Below are 16599 nucleotides of genomic sequence, written 5' to 3' on the forward strand. Positions count from 1 at the left end.
GGAGGTGGAAGAAGGTGCTCTGGTCAGATGAGACCAACGTTGAAATTTTTGGCATAAATGCAAAATGCTATGTGTGGTGGAAAACTAACACTGCACAGCACCCTGAACACACCAACCCCACCGTGAAACAGTGGTGGCAGCATCATGCTGTGGGGATGCTTCTCTTCAGCAGGGAAAGGGAAGCTGGGCAGAGTTGATGGGAAGATGGATGGAGCTTAAAGAGGACCTTTCACCGATTATTACAATGTGAACTAAGTATACAGACATGTAGAGCGGCGCCCGGGGATCTCACTGCACTTACTATTATCCCCGGGTGCCGCTCTGTTCTCCTGCTATGCCCTCCGGTATCTCCGCTCACTAAGTTATAGTAGGCAGAGTCTGCCCTTGTTCTTCTGTAGCGCTGGCCAATCGCATTGCAGAGCTCAAGGCCTGGGAGAAAATAACCTCCCAGGCTGTGAGCTCTGCTCTGCGCTGCGATTGGCCAGCGCTAGAGCAGAACAAGGGCAGACTCCGCCTACTATAACTTAGTGACTGAAATCTCCGCCTACTATAACGTAGTGACTGAAATCTCTGCCTACTATAACTTATATAGTAAGTGCAGTGAGATCCCCAGGCGCCGCTCTACATGTCTGTATACTTAGTTCAGATTGTAATAAATCGGTGAAAGGTCCTCTTTAATACAGGACAATCTTGGAGGACAACCTGTTAAGATGCTGCAAAAGACTTGAGACTGGCGAGGAGGTTCCCCTTTCAACAAGACAATGACCCTGCCAGAGCTACAATGGAATGGTTTAGATCATAGCATATTCATGTGTTACAATGGCCCAGTCAAAATCCAGACCTAAATCGCAGAATCTATGGCAAGACTTGACAATTGCTGTTCACAGACCCTCTCCATCCAATCTGAGTGAGTTTAAGCTATTTTGCAAACGGTCAAAAATTTCTGCCTCTAGATGTGCAAAGCTGGTAGAGACTAACCGCCAAAGACTTGCAGCTGCAATTGCAGCGAACGGTGGTCCTACTAAGTATTGACTCAGGGAGCTGAATACAAAAGCATGCCACACTTTCAAGATTTTTATTTATTAAACATTGCTGAAAACCATGTATCACTTTCTTTTTACTTCACATATACTTGCTACTTTGGGTTGGTCTATCACATAAAATCCCGCAAAAATACATTTACGCTTGTGGGTGTAAAAATGTTCAAGGGGTATGAATACTTTTTCAAGGCACTGTGTATGTTTATTTTTCATTTTTTTTTACATTAATCATGGGGCACACTTTAAAGTAGTCTTGTGTAGCCCTGATGCTTTTTTTTTTACATAATGTTGTATCGACAACCAGTGTCTATAATACATTTTACAATGAGAAGAACAAATATGCGACAAGAGAAATATTCACAATTTAATTATCAATTCATTTACAATGGGGAAATCACCTGGTAAAATGTACAGCCATATGATATGTGCCATAAACTCCACATGGTGGCTTCAGCAACAGTTACTGCCTGCATGGCTTAGAAGACGGACGCTATATATTAACCAAAAGTAAAAAGTTTTATATGAAGACTTTGGCACTGTGTTTTAGTGTTCAGGCCAATGACATGACCTGAATCATGTGTTGCGTCTTTCTTGGGATTCAAGTTTTATGACTTTTGCAAGTTAATAGACAGTTATGAGAAAAACTTGGTACCTCTTCACATCTATTGGGATATGGATGTTGCGCAGTGGTTGTAAGTCATCCTAAAGTTTGGGTGCAAGACTTGCGCAACTTGAAACTTTACATCATAAGACACATTTACAAAAATTAGTGGAACAATATGCATCTAATACATAGTATTGCATTATCCAAAGAAAAAGTGCATAGTTGTGTAGAAATTAAATCATCCTGAGGTTAATTATAAATATTAGTATATGCATACTTCCTTCATTAAGCATTGAATATAACTTAAAAGCATCTAACATGCTTTGTCTAGTCCTTCAGTGGTGCACACATCAGCCCCGGTAGCAGAGTGTCGTGAGATATCCTTAATCATAGATCTATTTTCTCTTCATATGGACAAATGCACGCAGCTCTTTGGCTTTCCATATAGGGTTTACATCCCAAATGTATGACTGCATCAAACAGGAGTGCCACTGTGGATTCACAAGCTGAAGGAAGAGAATGAGAAAATGAGTGGACAAGTCAACAAAGAGACACTTACATCAGTGATCACTAGAATGGGGGATCCACAAGGGACTCCAAACTGCCCCATGAACATAGAGCAGTGGTGCTCACATGCGTCCTCCTCTCCGCTCAGTTCTATGGGACTGCTGTGCGCGCTACTCGGCAGCCCCATAGAAGTGTAAAACCCTGCTCCAATCTCATTGTGCAGTACTCCTGATCAATGGGGGGGTCCCAGAGGTCAGATCTCCAGTGATCAAATGCTGTTCTCCTCTCCTGTGGATAGGAAATATCTGCTGGCTGGATTTATCTTCTAGAAGTCCCCAAACCAGAACTCAAAGACACTACTGTGGAACCCTAAATTGTTGCTGACCGCCCTAAATAGGTGCTTTTCTCATCAGGAGTAGTAAGAATACAAGGTTTTATTCTGCCAAACTGTTACTTCACAGCGCTTCCCCTCTGAGTGACAGCTTTATTGGTTTCCTACTTGGATGCTACAGCTGTCACTCACAGCAGAGGGAGCACAATTTGGCAAAACAATATTCTTCCAACACCTGATGAGAAAAGTTCCACAAAAGGCACAGTCACTCTGCCCTCTCCAGTTGCTACCTTGTGTTTTCAACTGTTTAGCATAATCAAAACTGCTGGCAGACTCTAGTTAAACAAGTGGTCGGCGTTAAAAAGGGTTTCTTGATACTTTAATATTAAAGGTCTATCGTCAGGATAGGCCATCAATATCTGATCCATGGGGGTCCAACAATCCAGTACCCCTGCTGATCAGCAGAGGTGTTTTTGCCAATGCCTGATTACTACAGTGCTGCACCTCTCCAGCGACGCTCTGGTGCTTAGCGCCACCCACCCAATAGATTGACAGCACTAGACTTTACATCTTGCGCCTGCGCACTCATTCCACGCTGTTTAGGGTAACACAATGAACATTTAGAAACGCTCAGTGAAGGTAGCATAGGCATAGTAGATGTGACAGGTTCCCTTTAATGAATATTTAATGGTTATTCATGGTTATTATTATCATATTATGTAACCCTTAATAAAGGACAACTGCCATTTTTCACCACAATTTGGTTTGTATTTATTTTTAGATAAGTATTAATAAAGTAATTGTTATAGTTTAAGTTATTGCTCATATGGCACCATGGGGCAGGGGCGGAGTTCCAGTGGCAGCACACGGAGAGAGGCAGCTGGACTAAAACTACGACATGCAGTACTTAGTCCAGCTGCCTCTTGCCGTGCGCTGCCGTTGAAACACCGCCCCCATTATAGTCAATGCCGCCGGACTACCCTGCCGCTAGTGTGAAACTAGCCTAAATTTCTCCACGGCGCCGGCACATATAGTTTTACTCTGCTACATCAACCCTACCAGGCTATATGTCTGGTTTAATAGGGTTGATCCTGGTGACAGAGCCTCTTTAGCCCCTTAGGGACGCATGACGTACCGGTACTACATGTTTCCCGAGTCCTTAAAGTCCTTAAGGACCCATGACGTATCGCGAGTTTAAAATGAGATTGCGGCGCTGCGGGGGTTAATCCGAACAGGATGCCGGCTCTTACGCCAGGGTGAGGGGACATGACACCCCCCACCCCTATCGGCGATCCCAGCAAACCACAGGTCAATTCAGACCTGCTGTTTGCTGCGCTTCCTGCCGATTCTGATCCCTGCGGTCCCTGACTGCAGGGATCAAACTTTAAAATGCCCCAAATAAAAAGTTTATTTCACCCCCCCCCCCTGCACCCCGTACGAACCGCTGTATGGAAAAAGTTAACAGTAAGAGGGGGCTCCCTCCCTCTCCCATCGGGGGGCTGCTGTGCCTTTGCAGCCCCCCCGACAGGATTGGGTGACAGAGGGAGGGAGCCCCCAGACAGCCCCCCTTATTACCCTTTCCCGTCTGCAAAGTTGTGGCCACAACTGAGCAGACGGGGAAGGTTCCCATGGCAACAGGACGCCTTCTCAGGCATCCTGCTGTCCATGGTGCTGAACACATCTGTGCTAAAGGCATAGATCTGTTCAGACAAAGTGTAAGTAAAATACCCTATATAGTGTACTGTATTATACAGACAACAGATCCACTGGATATTCAAGAACCAAGTGGGTCTGGGTCAAACACACACACAAAATTATATATATATATATATATATATATATATATATATATATATATATATATATATATATATATATACACACACACACACACACATATTAGGTATCACCGCGTTCGTAACGACCTGATCTATAAAATGGTCATGTTACTTTCCCTGCAAGGTGAACGCCAAAAAAATAAAAACTATGAGGAAATTGACATTTCAGATGAATGTTGTAAATAAAAAAATTAAATAAAAGTGCCCAAAAAGCTATTTCTTGTTACCTTGCCTCACAAAAAGTGTAATATAGAGCAACCAAAAATCATATGTACCCTAAACTAGTACCAACAAAACTTCCACCCTATCCCGTAGTTTCTAAAATGGGGTCACTTTTTTGGAGTTTCTACTCTAGGGGTGCATCAGGGGGGCTTTAAATGGGACATGGTGTCAAAAAAAAAAAAAAAAAAAAAAGTCCAGCAAAATTTGCCTTCCAAAAACCGTATGGCATTCCTTTCCTTCTGCGCCCGTACAGCAGTTTACAACCACATATGGGGTGTTTCTGTAAACTACAGAACCAGGGCCATAAATAATGAGTTTTGTTTGGCTGTTAATCCTTGCTTTGTAACTGGAAAAAATAAATAAAAATAATATAATTTTTTATATAATATATATATATATCCATCCCCATTAAATCTTGTGCAACACCTAAAGGGTTAACAAAGTTTGTAAAAATCAGTTTTGAATACCTTGAGGGGTGTAGTTTAGAGAATGGGGTCATTTTTTGGGTGGTTTCTATTATGTAAGCCTCGCAAAGTGACTTCAGAGCTGTAGTGGTCCCTAAAAATTGGGTTTTTGTAAATTTCTGAAAAATTTCAAGATTTGCTTCTAAACCTTGTAACAGCCCCCCAAAAAAATATTATTCCAAAATAATTCAAACATGAAGTAGACATATGGGGAATGTAAAGTCATCAAAATTTTTTGGGGTATTACTATGTATTACAGAAGTAGACAAACTGAAACTTTGAAATTTGCTAATTTTTCCAAATTTTTGGTAAATTTTTTATTTTTTTATGCAAGTTAAAAAAAAAAAAAAAAAAAAAGTTTTATTTTACCAGTGTCGTGAAGACAATATGTGACGGAAAAAAAAACTCTCAGAATGGCCTGGATAAGTCAAAGCATTTTAAAGTTATCACCACTTAAAGTGACACTGGTCAGATTTGCAAAAAATGGCCAAATCCTTAAGGTGAAATAGGGCAGAATCCTTAAGGGGTAAAGGGGTTATTCAAGATTAATATAAACCTCCCAGTTTGGCCGACCCATGGTGGTGATCATACTTACCTGGTCCCAGCTGCTAGGTTTGGCGCTGTCGCTCTTGGCCCGACTCTTCCTGTCCCTACATTCCTGAAAACATCTGTCGATGGGGCGACACATAACCGCTGTAGCCAATCACAGGCCACAGCAGTGACCTCCCTTTGCACCACAACTGTTGGTCACTTTACTGCACTGCAGTAACCAGACATCACCACTAGTAAAAAAAGACTGCTGATCTCTGAGGTACTGATGACCTATTGTATTTCAAGGGAGAGATTGCCTCCTACGCATCAAACAGCCTTTTATACAACAAAAGCCGCCATGGAGTCTGAGACTAAAACAAGATGGAAGAACATTTAAGGCTCGTAGTACAAGTGCTCTCACCTTGAACACTCTCAGAAATGCCTAACGTTTTCTGTACATCTCGGCATATTTTGGAGAGGCAGCTCTGAAACTGCTCATCACAATCATTCTTCAGGTTACCACATGTGTCATAGCAGCGGTCATGTTGGTTGCAGCATCTAGTCATTGACGGAATGCCAACATCAAACTGGAAAAAATGGAAAGAGAATGTCAACCATGAGCTATATATAAATGAAGGTTTTTGTTTTGTTTTTATGAAGACCAACAAAATGATACTTAGGGAGAGTCCACATCTCACGGTCAAATTGCAATATACTGTGGCAAAAATCAAGATGCTTTGCACAAAAATCTGTGAAATGCCCCTTACATAGAATAAAAGCGGTTCATTTTAACCCCTTAGGGACCACCAATACACCTTTTTCACTAAAGGTTCTTAGGTTGGGTCGCTGCCTTTTTACAACAGCCCAGTCTAAGCAATGTATGGGTCTCCTGTGCACCAGAGAACCGGGGCTTGGCTCTCCCATGAGAGCTGTGCTCCTTCTCCAACGGCCTGGACCGGCAGGAATGCCGATTCAGGCCCTTTAACTCGTATTGAGGAAAAATAAAAAAATAAAAATTTCAAATGCAGCATTGAAATCCCCAGTGATGTGATAATGATGACCAACCCTGAGGATCGTCATCAATATTTCAGTCATGGACAACCCCTATGAAGTGGACCCGTCACCTCTTCTGACATGTCTATTTTAATAACTACTTCTATTCCTCAAGAAATCCCAATTCTGGAGCATATATTCTCATGACTATGTTGTGCCATTACTCTATTATTCCTTCTAGAAGTTTATGAATGCATTGCCAGCAGTTTGCAATCAAAGTCTAATGCAGTGTTCCCAATTATATAATACAATACCCTGTAAAGGACTTTCCCATCCCACCTTTCAGCTAGAGCAGAGAAAGGATACAACAAGGGTCTCCTGCTCTAGAGGACCCAACAACCCACTGAGAATGATGTCATGCTTTATTTCCCATGTTGTGCTAGTACATATGCCTAGAAATTAATACTACTGCAACATAAAAGGAATTATTTACATGAAATCCAAACACAGGAGATCCACATCCATTCGGCGGAGAATGTTTGTAGCCATAACGGGGAAGTGGCTTGGAACCTGTGGATGAAAACAAATCAGCTGCAGAAAGTTCCAAGAACTGCATACATTTAACTATTTCACTTGTGTTCATTACCTAGTCAGGCCTCATCCACATTTCTGTTTATCACCGACATGTGCCATCTGCGTTTTCCGTGGACAGCACACGTACCCATTGATTTAAATGTGTCTGTTCACAATTCAGTATTTTCTTTTCTTACTAACCGTGGGTTAGTTAAAAATAAATCATGGGGACATGCACTACTTTGATCCGTGATGCGGCCCAACCACACCCATAGAAGTCTATGGGTCCATCCGGACACCCCGTGGACGGCATCCATGGTGCGTCCGTTTTTCACTGAAGACTAATAGGAGATTCTTTGGAAATTAATTTACAGCTGAACAACGTCAGTGAATTACGGATCGGTAAAAACAGACACAAAGACCAACTACGGTTCCTTCACGATTGAACCACATTCGTTTTTTTTCACGGATGCGTCACTGACACGGAAATGTGGACGAGGCCTCAATTTCACACTGCAAGAGAATTATGATTTTTATTTTATTTTTTATCTGGACAATACCCACTGGGAATGCAACGGTACCCGCATGTAATGCTTACAAAAAGCCTTAAAAAGGGGTATTCCGTTTAAATTAAGTTATCCCTATCCACAGGAAAGAAAATAACTATTAGATCAGTGGGGACCTCCACCGATGACAAGAACAGGAACCCTGTACCCCCTGCAATGAATGGAGTAGATGGCGTGTGGCCGCTCCATAAATTTCTATAGGATTTATGGAGATTTCCGTCGTCATTGGCTATCTCGGGAACTCCCACAGAAATGACTGGACCATTCACGTGCTTGCCCGAACGGCCACGCCATTAATTTCAGGGGGCTGCAGGGGGTATGGGGCCCCCATTCTTGTGATCTGTAGGTGTCCCAGTGGTAGAACCCCCACTGATATAATAGTTATCCCCTACCCTGTGGAATGCCCCTTTAAGAAGTATTCCAGCAGTAAACATGCATGACTCTTTGCTCATCACAGTCACTGATAAAGTTCATCATTCCTGATACTATATCAGTGCGGTGTAGATGAACCACGATACATTATCTAAGCAACAACTTTATTTTAATCTCACTGGAAGGCAAGGTGTTCAGACTGTCTTCCATAACAAAAGATGGTTTCGCATACAGCGGCCAAACTCGAAATTCGCAGCATGTCAATTCTTTGTGTGGATTTCATAAAAAAATGCAAGTAAACACTCGTTTTTATTAAAAAAAAAAAAAAAAAAAAAAAAAAAAAAAAAAAAAAAATTGTGTGTGTGGATTTGGTGTGGAAACGCACAGAAATCAGCATGGAAATTCCTGGGGGCCACACTTGCCCACAGGCTTCAGAGTAATTCCTGTTATTGTACAGGCCAGGCATGGCCAACCTGAGGCTCTCCAGCTGTTGCAAAACTACAACTCCCAACATGCTCAGACTGCCTACAGCTATCAGCCTGCAGCAGGGCATGGTGGGAGTTGTAGTTTACAACAGCTGGAGAGCCGCAGGTTGGCCATGCCTGGTACAGGCCATCCAATAAGAATCAGAGACCTTCTGGCAGAAAAATCTAAAGAGCACTAGGGGGCGCTAAAAGGGTATGTCCACATGTGGCAAATATGCTGCATATTTTCCACAGTGGAACATAGTGTGGAAAATCTGCACTGTATACAGTAGTAAGATTATGAAAAATTTCATCCACATGCTGGGGGAAATTTCTGTGACGCAAACAGCACAAACTGGTGTGCTGTGGATTTCACCCTTTGTAATAGAGGGTGAAATCTGTATTCAAATCTGCATTAACTTATGTGGGATTTGCCTGTGGATTCTCTGCGCCAAAATACGTCCTGTGTGGTCGTACCCTAACATGCATGGAACAGATCACAGTTTCAGTTTCCGTTCTGATCCATCAGAAGGACAGGAGAAAAAAAAAAAAAAAAAAAAAAAAAAAAAAAAAAAGGAAAAAAAAAAGAAGCAGGCCTCTTCACACCAGGTTTATGTCAGAAACAAGGGGCATCAATGAAACAATCTTGTGTAGGAGGTAGAGTGGTGTCATTTCAAATAACAACCAATCAGCCCTCAGCTTTCATTTTCTTTGCGGCATGGAAAACATGCAACGTGGACTCTGATTGGTTCCACGTTATCTCTTTGTGACCTGATTGTATTGAGTCACAACAGTAATGAGTAATGATTGCAAAACCCTGAACAGGGAGGCTTTATGGTGTAATAAACCAGACATCGGAGCCTTATCACAGGAACCCATGAGGTCACCTAAAAACAAAGTGTACTGATGAGAGGTAAAGGTTGTAGAACCTCACAACATCTCCGACACAGATTCAATAGGTGCCTATTGCCATAAAGTATAAAAAAAATTAACTATTTATACACTCACCACTGTGCCAATCCCACACACACAGGGGGTCATTTACCAAACTGGTGTAAAGTAGAACTGGCTTAGTTGCCCATAGCAACCAATCAGACTCCTTTCATTTTCCAAAGGAGCTGTCCAAAATGAAAGGTGGAATCTGATGGGAAGCTATGGGAAACTAAGCCAGTTCTACTTTACACCAGTTTGGTAAATGACCCCCATAGTATGGAATTTTCAAAAGGGGTTTACTGGGAGTTGATGACCTATCCTCAGGACACATCATGTCGACTCCCAGCACATCCCCCCCCCCCCCCCCCCCCATATCTGCTGCGGTTCTCCCACCTTTTCCTAAACCGGTTACATCATGATTACTGGTCACTTGTCCTGGGTGCAGCTCAATCCCATGCAAGTGAATGGAAGGGAGCTGAAATATCAATAAATGAGTACCATGTATGGCTCTGTTCTCGGCATGCTGCGAGAAGGCTGCAGCGCTCACCGGAACACCCTTCAAACAGCTGATCAGCAGGGGTGCCAGGAGACACCCTCATATACTGATGATCTATCCAGAGGATAGGCCATCATAATCAAACTCCTGGAAAACCCCTTTAAGGGTCCATTCACACGTCCGTGGAATGGTTCCGCATCCGTTCCACAATTTCTGGAACTGGTGCGGACCCGTTCAGTCTCAATACGGCAGGAATGGATGCGGAGAGCACACTACGGTCCGCAGGTCCAGAAAAAAAATATTGAACATGTTCTATTCTTGTCCGCAATTGCGGACAAGAATAGGCAGTTGTATGGGGGTGCCGGCCGGGGGTATTGCGGATTCGCAATACACTACAGATGTGTGAATGGACCCGAATTGCCTGTTATTTATACTTTGTAGGCAATAGACAACTATATTAACCCCTTAATATCCTGAGCCGTAACAGTTTGTAGGGGGAATTACATCGTTGTTGCAAGGTGCAATTGCTTTAAGGCCTCTTTCACACCACGGGCCAGTTTTCCGCGCGGGTGCAATGCGCGAGATGAACGCATTGCACCAGCACTGAATCCGGACTCATTCATTTCTATGGGGCTGTGCACATGAGCGGTGATTTTCACGCATCACTTGTGCATTGCGTAAAAAAAATAAAAAAAATGAATGCTATTATTTTCCCTTATAACCATGTTATAAGTAGTAGATCTTCTATGTACTTTATCATTTAGCTAGAACAGCCTGCCTACATTCAGTGGGCTGCCTGCGCTGTCCATACTGCGCTGATGAATGGCAGCCTAAGGCACATTGGTACACCATAGACTTATTCCAGGGTGCGGGTGCCCACAGAGAGGGCTCAGAGTGCCCTCTGGCACCCGTGCGATATGGAAGTGCTGCGAACCTAGCTATATGCTACAAATGATGAGATGGGAAAGCCTGTTTAAGTACCCAGTGAGGCCACATCCTCATAGGAAAAGCGGTCCCTTTAAAGGGAACCGATCACCGGGATTTGATGTATAGAGCTGAGGACATGGGTTGCTAGATGGCCGCTAGCACATCCGCAATACCCAGTCCCCATAGCTCTGTGCGCTTTTATTGTGTAAAAAAAACACTAACATTTTTATCCATATGCAAATTACCGAGATGTGTCCGGTACATGAGATGAGTCCAGCGTGAAGGGGCCCAGCACCGCCCGCATCCTCAGAATCTCCTCCTTGCTCCCCGACGTCAGAAAGCCAGAGCGCCGTAATCTCGCGATGCGCGAGCTAGCGCATGGGCAGTTCCTTCCCTTAGGCTGATGCCAGCACAGGGAAGGAACACTGACGACACTGCACATGCGCTATCTTGCGCATGGCGAGATTACGGCGCTCTGGCTTTCTGACGTCGGGGAGCAAGGAGGAGATTTGGAGTATGCAGGGCGGTGCTGGGCTCCTTCACGCTGGACTCATCTCATGTACAGGACACATCTCGGTAATTTGCATATGGATCAAAACTTTTTTTTTTACACAATAAAAGCACACAGAGCTACGGGGACTGGGTATTGCGGATGTGCTAGCGGCCATCTAGCAACCCATGTCCTCAGCTCTATACATCAAATCCTAGTGACTGGTTCCCTTTAAGGACCTTTGCAGACGAGCGAGTATTCCGCACGGGTGCAATGCATGATGCGAACGCATTGCGCCCGCACAGAATCCGGACCCATTCACTTCAATAGGTCTGTGTACATGAGTGTTGGTTTTCACGCATCACTTGTGCATTACGTGAAAATGGCAGCATGTTCTATATTCTGCAATTTTCACGCAAAGCTGGCCCCAAAGAAGTGAATGGGGCTGCGTGAAAATCGCATTGCATCTGCAAGCAAGTGCTGTAGGAAGGTACAAGGGGTCGTCATTGATGGTAGGTATGTGTCACCGAGGTTCCTGGCCTGGGTGAAGTAAAAGACGTTTTTTTAACTTGTCAACGACAGCTAATGCTGATTGACACTTTGCCATTTAGTATGGCTGTAAATAGCTGATCCAGGACGGCTCTTACTGGAAGTAGTCAAAGTGCGGACAAGAATAGGCAGTTCTATGGGGGTGCCGGCCGGGTGTATTGCAGATCCGCAATACACTACAGATGTGTGAATGGACTCGAATTGCCTGTTATTTATTCTGCAATTTTCTCGCAAAGCTGGCCCCAAAGAAGTGAATGGCCATAGTATGGCTGTAAATAACTGATCCGGGACAGCTCTTACTGGAAGTAGTCAAAGTGCTGGGTGGTTGACTACTCCCCACGTGCCAGGCTGGGTCTGTCAGGTGGTGTGGATTACCTCCCTCTCTGAGAGTGGAGCTCTGGAGATCTCTGTGCTGAGGTCTGAAAACAGTGCGTCAAGCGAGCAGGCCGCCTTAAAGCCGGCAAGTGGACTTTGAGGCTGAGCATTCAGCCGGGTGTGAACTGACACCCAGGATACCAGGTGAACTTTATTTCGTTTTTCTGTGTGTGAACAAGCCCCAAGCCTTAGAAAAGTGACTATTGTGTTATGTTATAAATGTGAATAAACACTGAAGAGGAATTTACAACCTGGTCTTTTGCCTCTATACTGCATCCGCTAACCTGCCTACCAGAGCGAATCCCCACAGTGCGGATGCAGTGCGTTTTTTACTGATGGTTGCTAAGAGATGTTGTTTGTAAACATTCAGTTTTATATCACGCACCTGAAAAATGCTTCAAAATGCATTGTACCCGCGTGATAAGAAGTGAACGCAATCGCAAACAAAAATTTTTGAACTCGCTTGCAAAATCACACATTTTTCACTGAACGCATCCGGACCTAATCCGCTCACGCTCGTCTGCAAGGGGCCTAATGTGTGAATTTACACGTTGCGGTAAAAAAAAAAATCAATTGGAGGGAGAGGATATAATGGATATAATATATATATAATGGATATAATATATATATATATATATATATATATATATATATATATATATATATATATATATATATATATCTCTAAATTACAGTAAAAGCTCATGCGTTTTCCCTACAAATACAGTCTCAGTTTATAGCCGCACACATTGGATCCACTGCAGATTTTCAATAGCGGAAATGCCACAGTGTATCTGGGAGAAATCCGCCCTAAACAGCCTGGTTTTTACGTCGGCATTACACACGGTGACACTGGTCGCAGTGATCCCACAGAAATGAATGGAATCATGCTAGTCACAAGAAATCCAACACGTCGGGATTTTTCGTGACTGGTGTGGCGATCCCATTCATTTCTATGGGATCACCACTACTCTGCAATCCAGGCCATGACCAGTGTAGCCATACACAAACTTTGAAGTGCAACGGTTGAATATACTCTGGTAAAACCCACAACAAAACTGATATGATGCCGACTGAAAACACTGCATACACTACTTTTTTGCAGTGCAGACCGTCAGATGCGGATCACGGTCCGCATGCTGTGGTCCCACGGTAGGTGCCTGTGCATTGCGGACCACAATTTGCGGCATGTAGAAACACTACCCCTAGCTGTACAGCACCGGTTACACTGAGGACATTACCGTCTCTGCACTTATGCTGGCACAGCCCTGGCATGTAGAAACACTACCCCTGGCTGTACAGCACCGGTTACACTGGGGACATTACCATCTCTGCACTTATGCTGGCACAGCCCTGGCATGTAGAAGCAATACCCCTGGCTGTACAGCACCGGTTACACTGGGGACATTACCATCTCTGCACTTATGCTGGCACAGCCCTGGCATGCAGAAGCACTACCCCTGGCTGTACAGCACCGGTTACACTGGGGACATTACCATCTCTGCACTTATGCTGGCACAGCCCTGGCATGTAGAAGCACTACCCCTGGCTGTACAGCACCGGTTACACTGGGGATATTACCGTCTCTGCACTTATGCTGGCACAGCCCTGGCATGTAGAAGCACTACCCTTGGCTGTACAGCACCGGTTACACTGGGGACATTACCATCTCTGCACTTATGCTGGCACAGCCCTGGCATGCAGAAGCACTACCCCTGGCTGTACAGCACCGGTTACACTGGGGACATTACCATCTCTGCACTTATGCTGGCACAGCCTTGGCATGTAGAAGCAATACCCCTGGCTGTACAGCACCGGTTACACTGGGGATATTACCGTCTCTGCACTTATGCTGGCACAGCCCTGGCATGTAGAAGCACTACCCTTGGCTGTACAGCACCGGTTACACTGGGGACATTACCATCTCTGCACTTATGCTGGCACAGCCCTGGCATGTAGAAGCACTACCCCTGGCTGTACAGCACCGGTTACACTGGTGACATTACCATCTCTGCACTTATGCTGGCACAGCCCTGGCATGTAGAAGCACTACCCCTGGCTGTACAGCACCGGTTACACTGGGGACATTACCGTCTCTGCACTTATGCTGGCACAGCCTTGGCATGTAGAAGCACTACCCCTGGCTGTACAGCACCGGTTACACTGGGGACATTACCGTCTCTGCACTTATGCTGGCACAGCCCATCTTCTCCTCCCAGCAGGTCCAGGGCAGCATTCAGGTACATGTCTATCTTGTGCACTCCGTTCCTGATGGTCTTCAGCGTCATCCTCCAGTCTGGGGTCTCCGGCTGCTGATGGGACTGGTGCTCCCCGGAGCTGACAGCCAGGAGAACGGAGTACAGACCGGCAAGTAGCAGCAGCAGCCAGGGGCTCATGGCCGGCTAATGGAGGAGCAGAGCGAAGCGGCCGACAGAGGTGTGGGCTCTCCGGTGTATCCAGGACATGGGGCAGGCTCACGATCAGCACGGCAGCTGCAGTCCTTCCAGTACACTGTCATCACAGTCCTGCTCCGGGCTCCTGCCAGTGACGTCATCAGCGCGGGCCGGGTGCACCCCACACAGGAGGGAGGGGTGTGCGGAGTCCCTGACACTCGGAGAAAGTGGTCTCGTCTTTATACAGAAGGCTTTTATTGGGCTGGCGGTATCAGAACTGTGCTGTATTGCCCGGTTCCCTACTGCACAGTTTTTCGTGTTAACCACTTAAGGACTTGGCCATTTTTTGCAAATCTGACCAGTGTCCCTTTAAGTGCTCATAACTTTCAAACGCTTTGACTTACCCAGGCCGTTCTGAGATTGTTTTTTCGTCACATATTGTACTTCATGACACTGCTAAAATTGGGTCCAAAAAGTTAATTTTTTTGCACAAAAAAATATAATTTTTACCAAAAATGTTGAAAAATTAGCAAATTTCAAAGTTTCAGTTTCTCTACTTCTGTAATACATAGTAATACCCCCAAAAATTGTGATGACTTTACATTCCCCATATGTCTACTTCATGTTTGTAGCATTTTGGGAATATTTTATTTTGTGGGGATGTTACAAGGCTTAGAAGTTTAGAAGCAAATTTTAAAATTTTTCAGAAATCTTCAAAATCCCGCTTTTTATGGACCAGTTCAGGTTTGAAGTCATATTGTGAGGCTTAGATAATAGAAACCTCTCAAAAACGACCCCATTCTAAAAACTACACCCCTCAAGGTATTCAAAACAGTTTTTTTTAACTTTATTAACCCTTTAGGTCTTCCACAAGAGTTAATGGCAGATGGAGAAACAATTTTGAAATTTCTATTTTTGGGAAAATTTTCCAATATAATCAATTTTTTCCAGGAGTAAAACAAGGGTTAACTGTCAAACAAACCTCAATATGGGTTGCCCTGATTCTGTAGTTTGCAGAAACACCCCATATGTGGTCGTAAACTACTGTTTGGCCAAACGGCAGGGCGCAGAAGGAGGGGAACACCATATGGGTTTTGGAAGGCAGATTTTGCTGGACTGGTTTTGTTTATACCATGTCCCATTTGAAGCCCCCTGTTGCACCCCTAGAATAGAAATTTCAAAAAAGTGACTCCATCTAAGAAAGTACACACCTCAAGGTATTCAAAACTGGGTTTAAAAACTTTGTTAACCCTTTAGGTGTTCCACAAGAGTTAATGGCAGATGGAGAAACAATTTAGAAATTTCTATTTTTAGGAAAATTTTCCATTTTAACCCTTCCTTTATTACTGGAAAAAATGGGTTAACAGCCAAACAAAACTCAAAATGGGTTGCCCTGATTCTGTATTTTGCAGAAACACCCCATATGTGGTCGTAAACTACTATAACGACAGGACATAGAAGAAGGGGAACGTCATATGGTTTTTGGAAGGCAGATTTTGCTGGACTGGTTTATTTACACCATGTACCCTTTCAAGCCCCCTGATGCACCCCTAGAGTAGAAACTCCATAAAAGTGACCCCATCTAGGAAACTACAGGATAAGGTGGTTGTTGTTTTGGGACTATTTTAGGGGTAAATATGATTTTTGGTTGCTCTATATTACTTTTTTTTGAGGCAATGTAACAAAAAAATAAAATTCTAAAATTTTTCTACATTCGCTATTTAGTTTTGTGGAACACCTAAAGGGTTAACATAGTTTGTAAAGTAACTTTTGAATACCTTGAGGGGTGTAGTTTCTTAGATGGGGTCACTTTTTTGGAGTTTCTAGTCTAGGCTACATCAGGGGGGCTTCTAATGGGACATGGTGTAAAAAAAAAAAACTGTCATCAAAATCTGCCTTCCAGAAACCGTATGGAGTTCCCTTCGTTCTAT

At 44.0% G+C, this 16599-nt stretch overlaps 1 protein-coding gene across 1 annotated transcript; it reads right to left on the bottom strand.

The window, feature by feature from the left end:
- Positions 1-1060: 1060 nt before the first annotated feature.
- PLA2G12A (phospholipase A2 group XIIA) lies at positions 1061-14836 on the bottom strand. The gene is made up of 4 exons (XM_044306424.1): positions 14452-14836; positions 7024-7100; positions 5959-6124; positions 1061-2150 (listed from the first exon to the last, which is right to left on the bottom strand). The coding sequence occupies exons 1-4, from the start codon at positions 14669-14671 to the stop codon at positions 2032-2034; spliced, it is 582 nt and encodes a 193-aa protein (XP_044162359.1). The 5' UTR covers positions 14672-14836; the 3' UTR covers positions 1061-2031.
- Between the last annotated feature and the right edge of the window lie 1763 nt (positions 14837-16599).

The sequence above is a fragment of the Bufo gargarizans genome, chromosome 1, assembly GCF_014858855.1.
Source record: "Bufo gargarizans isolate SCDJY-AF-19 chromosome 1, ASM1485885v1, whole genome shotgun sequence".
Classification (NCBI taxonomy): Eukaryota; Metazoa; Chordata; class Amphibia; order Anura; family Bufonidae; genus Bufo; species Bufo gargarizans.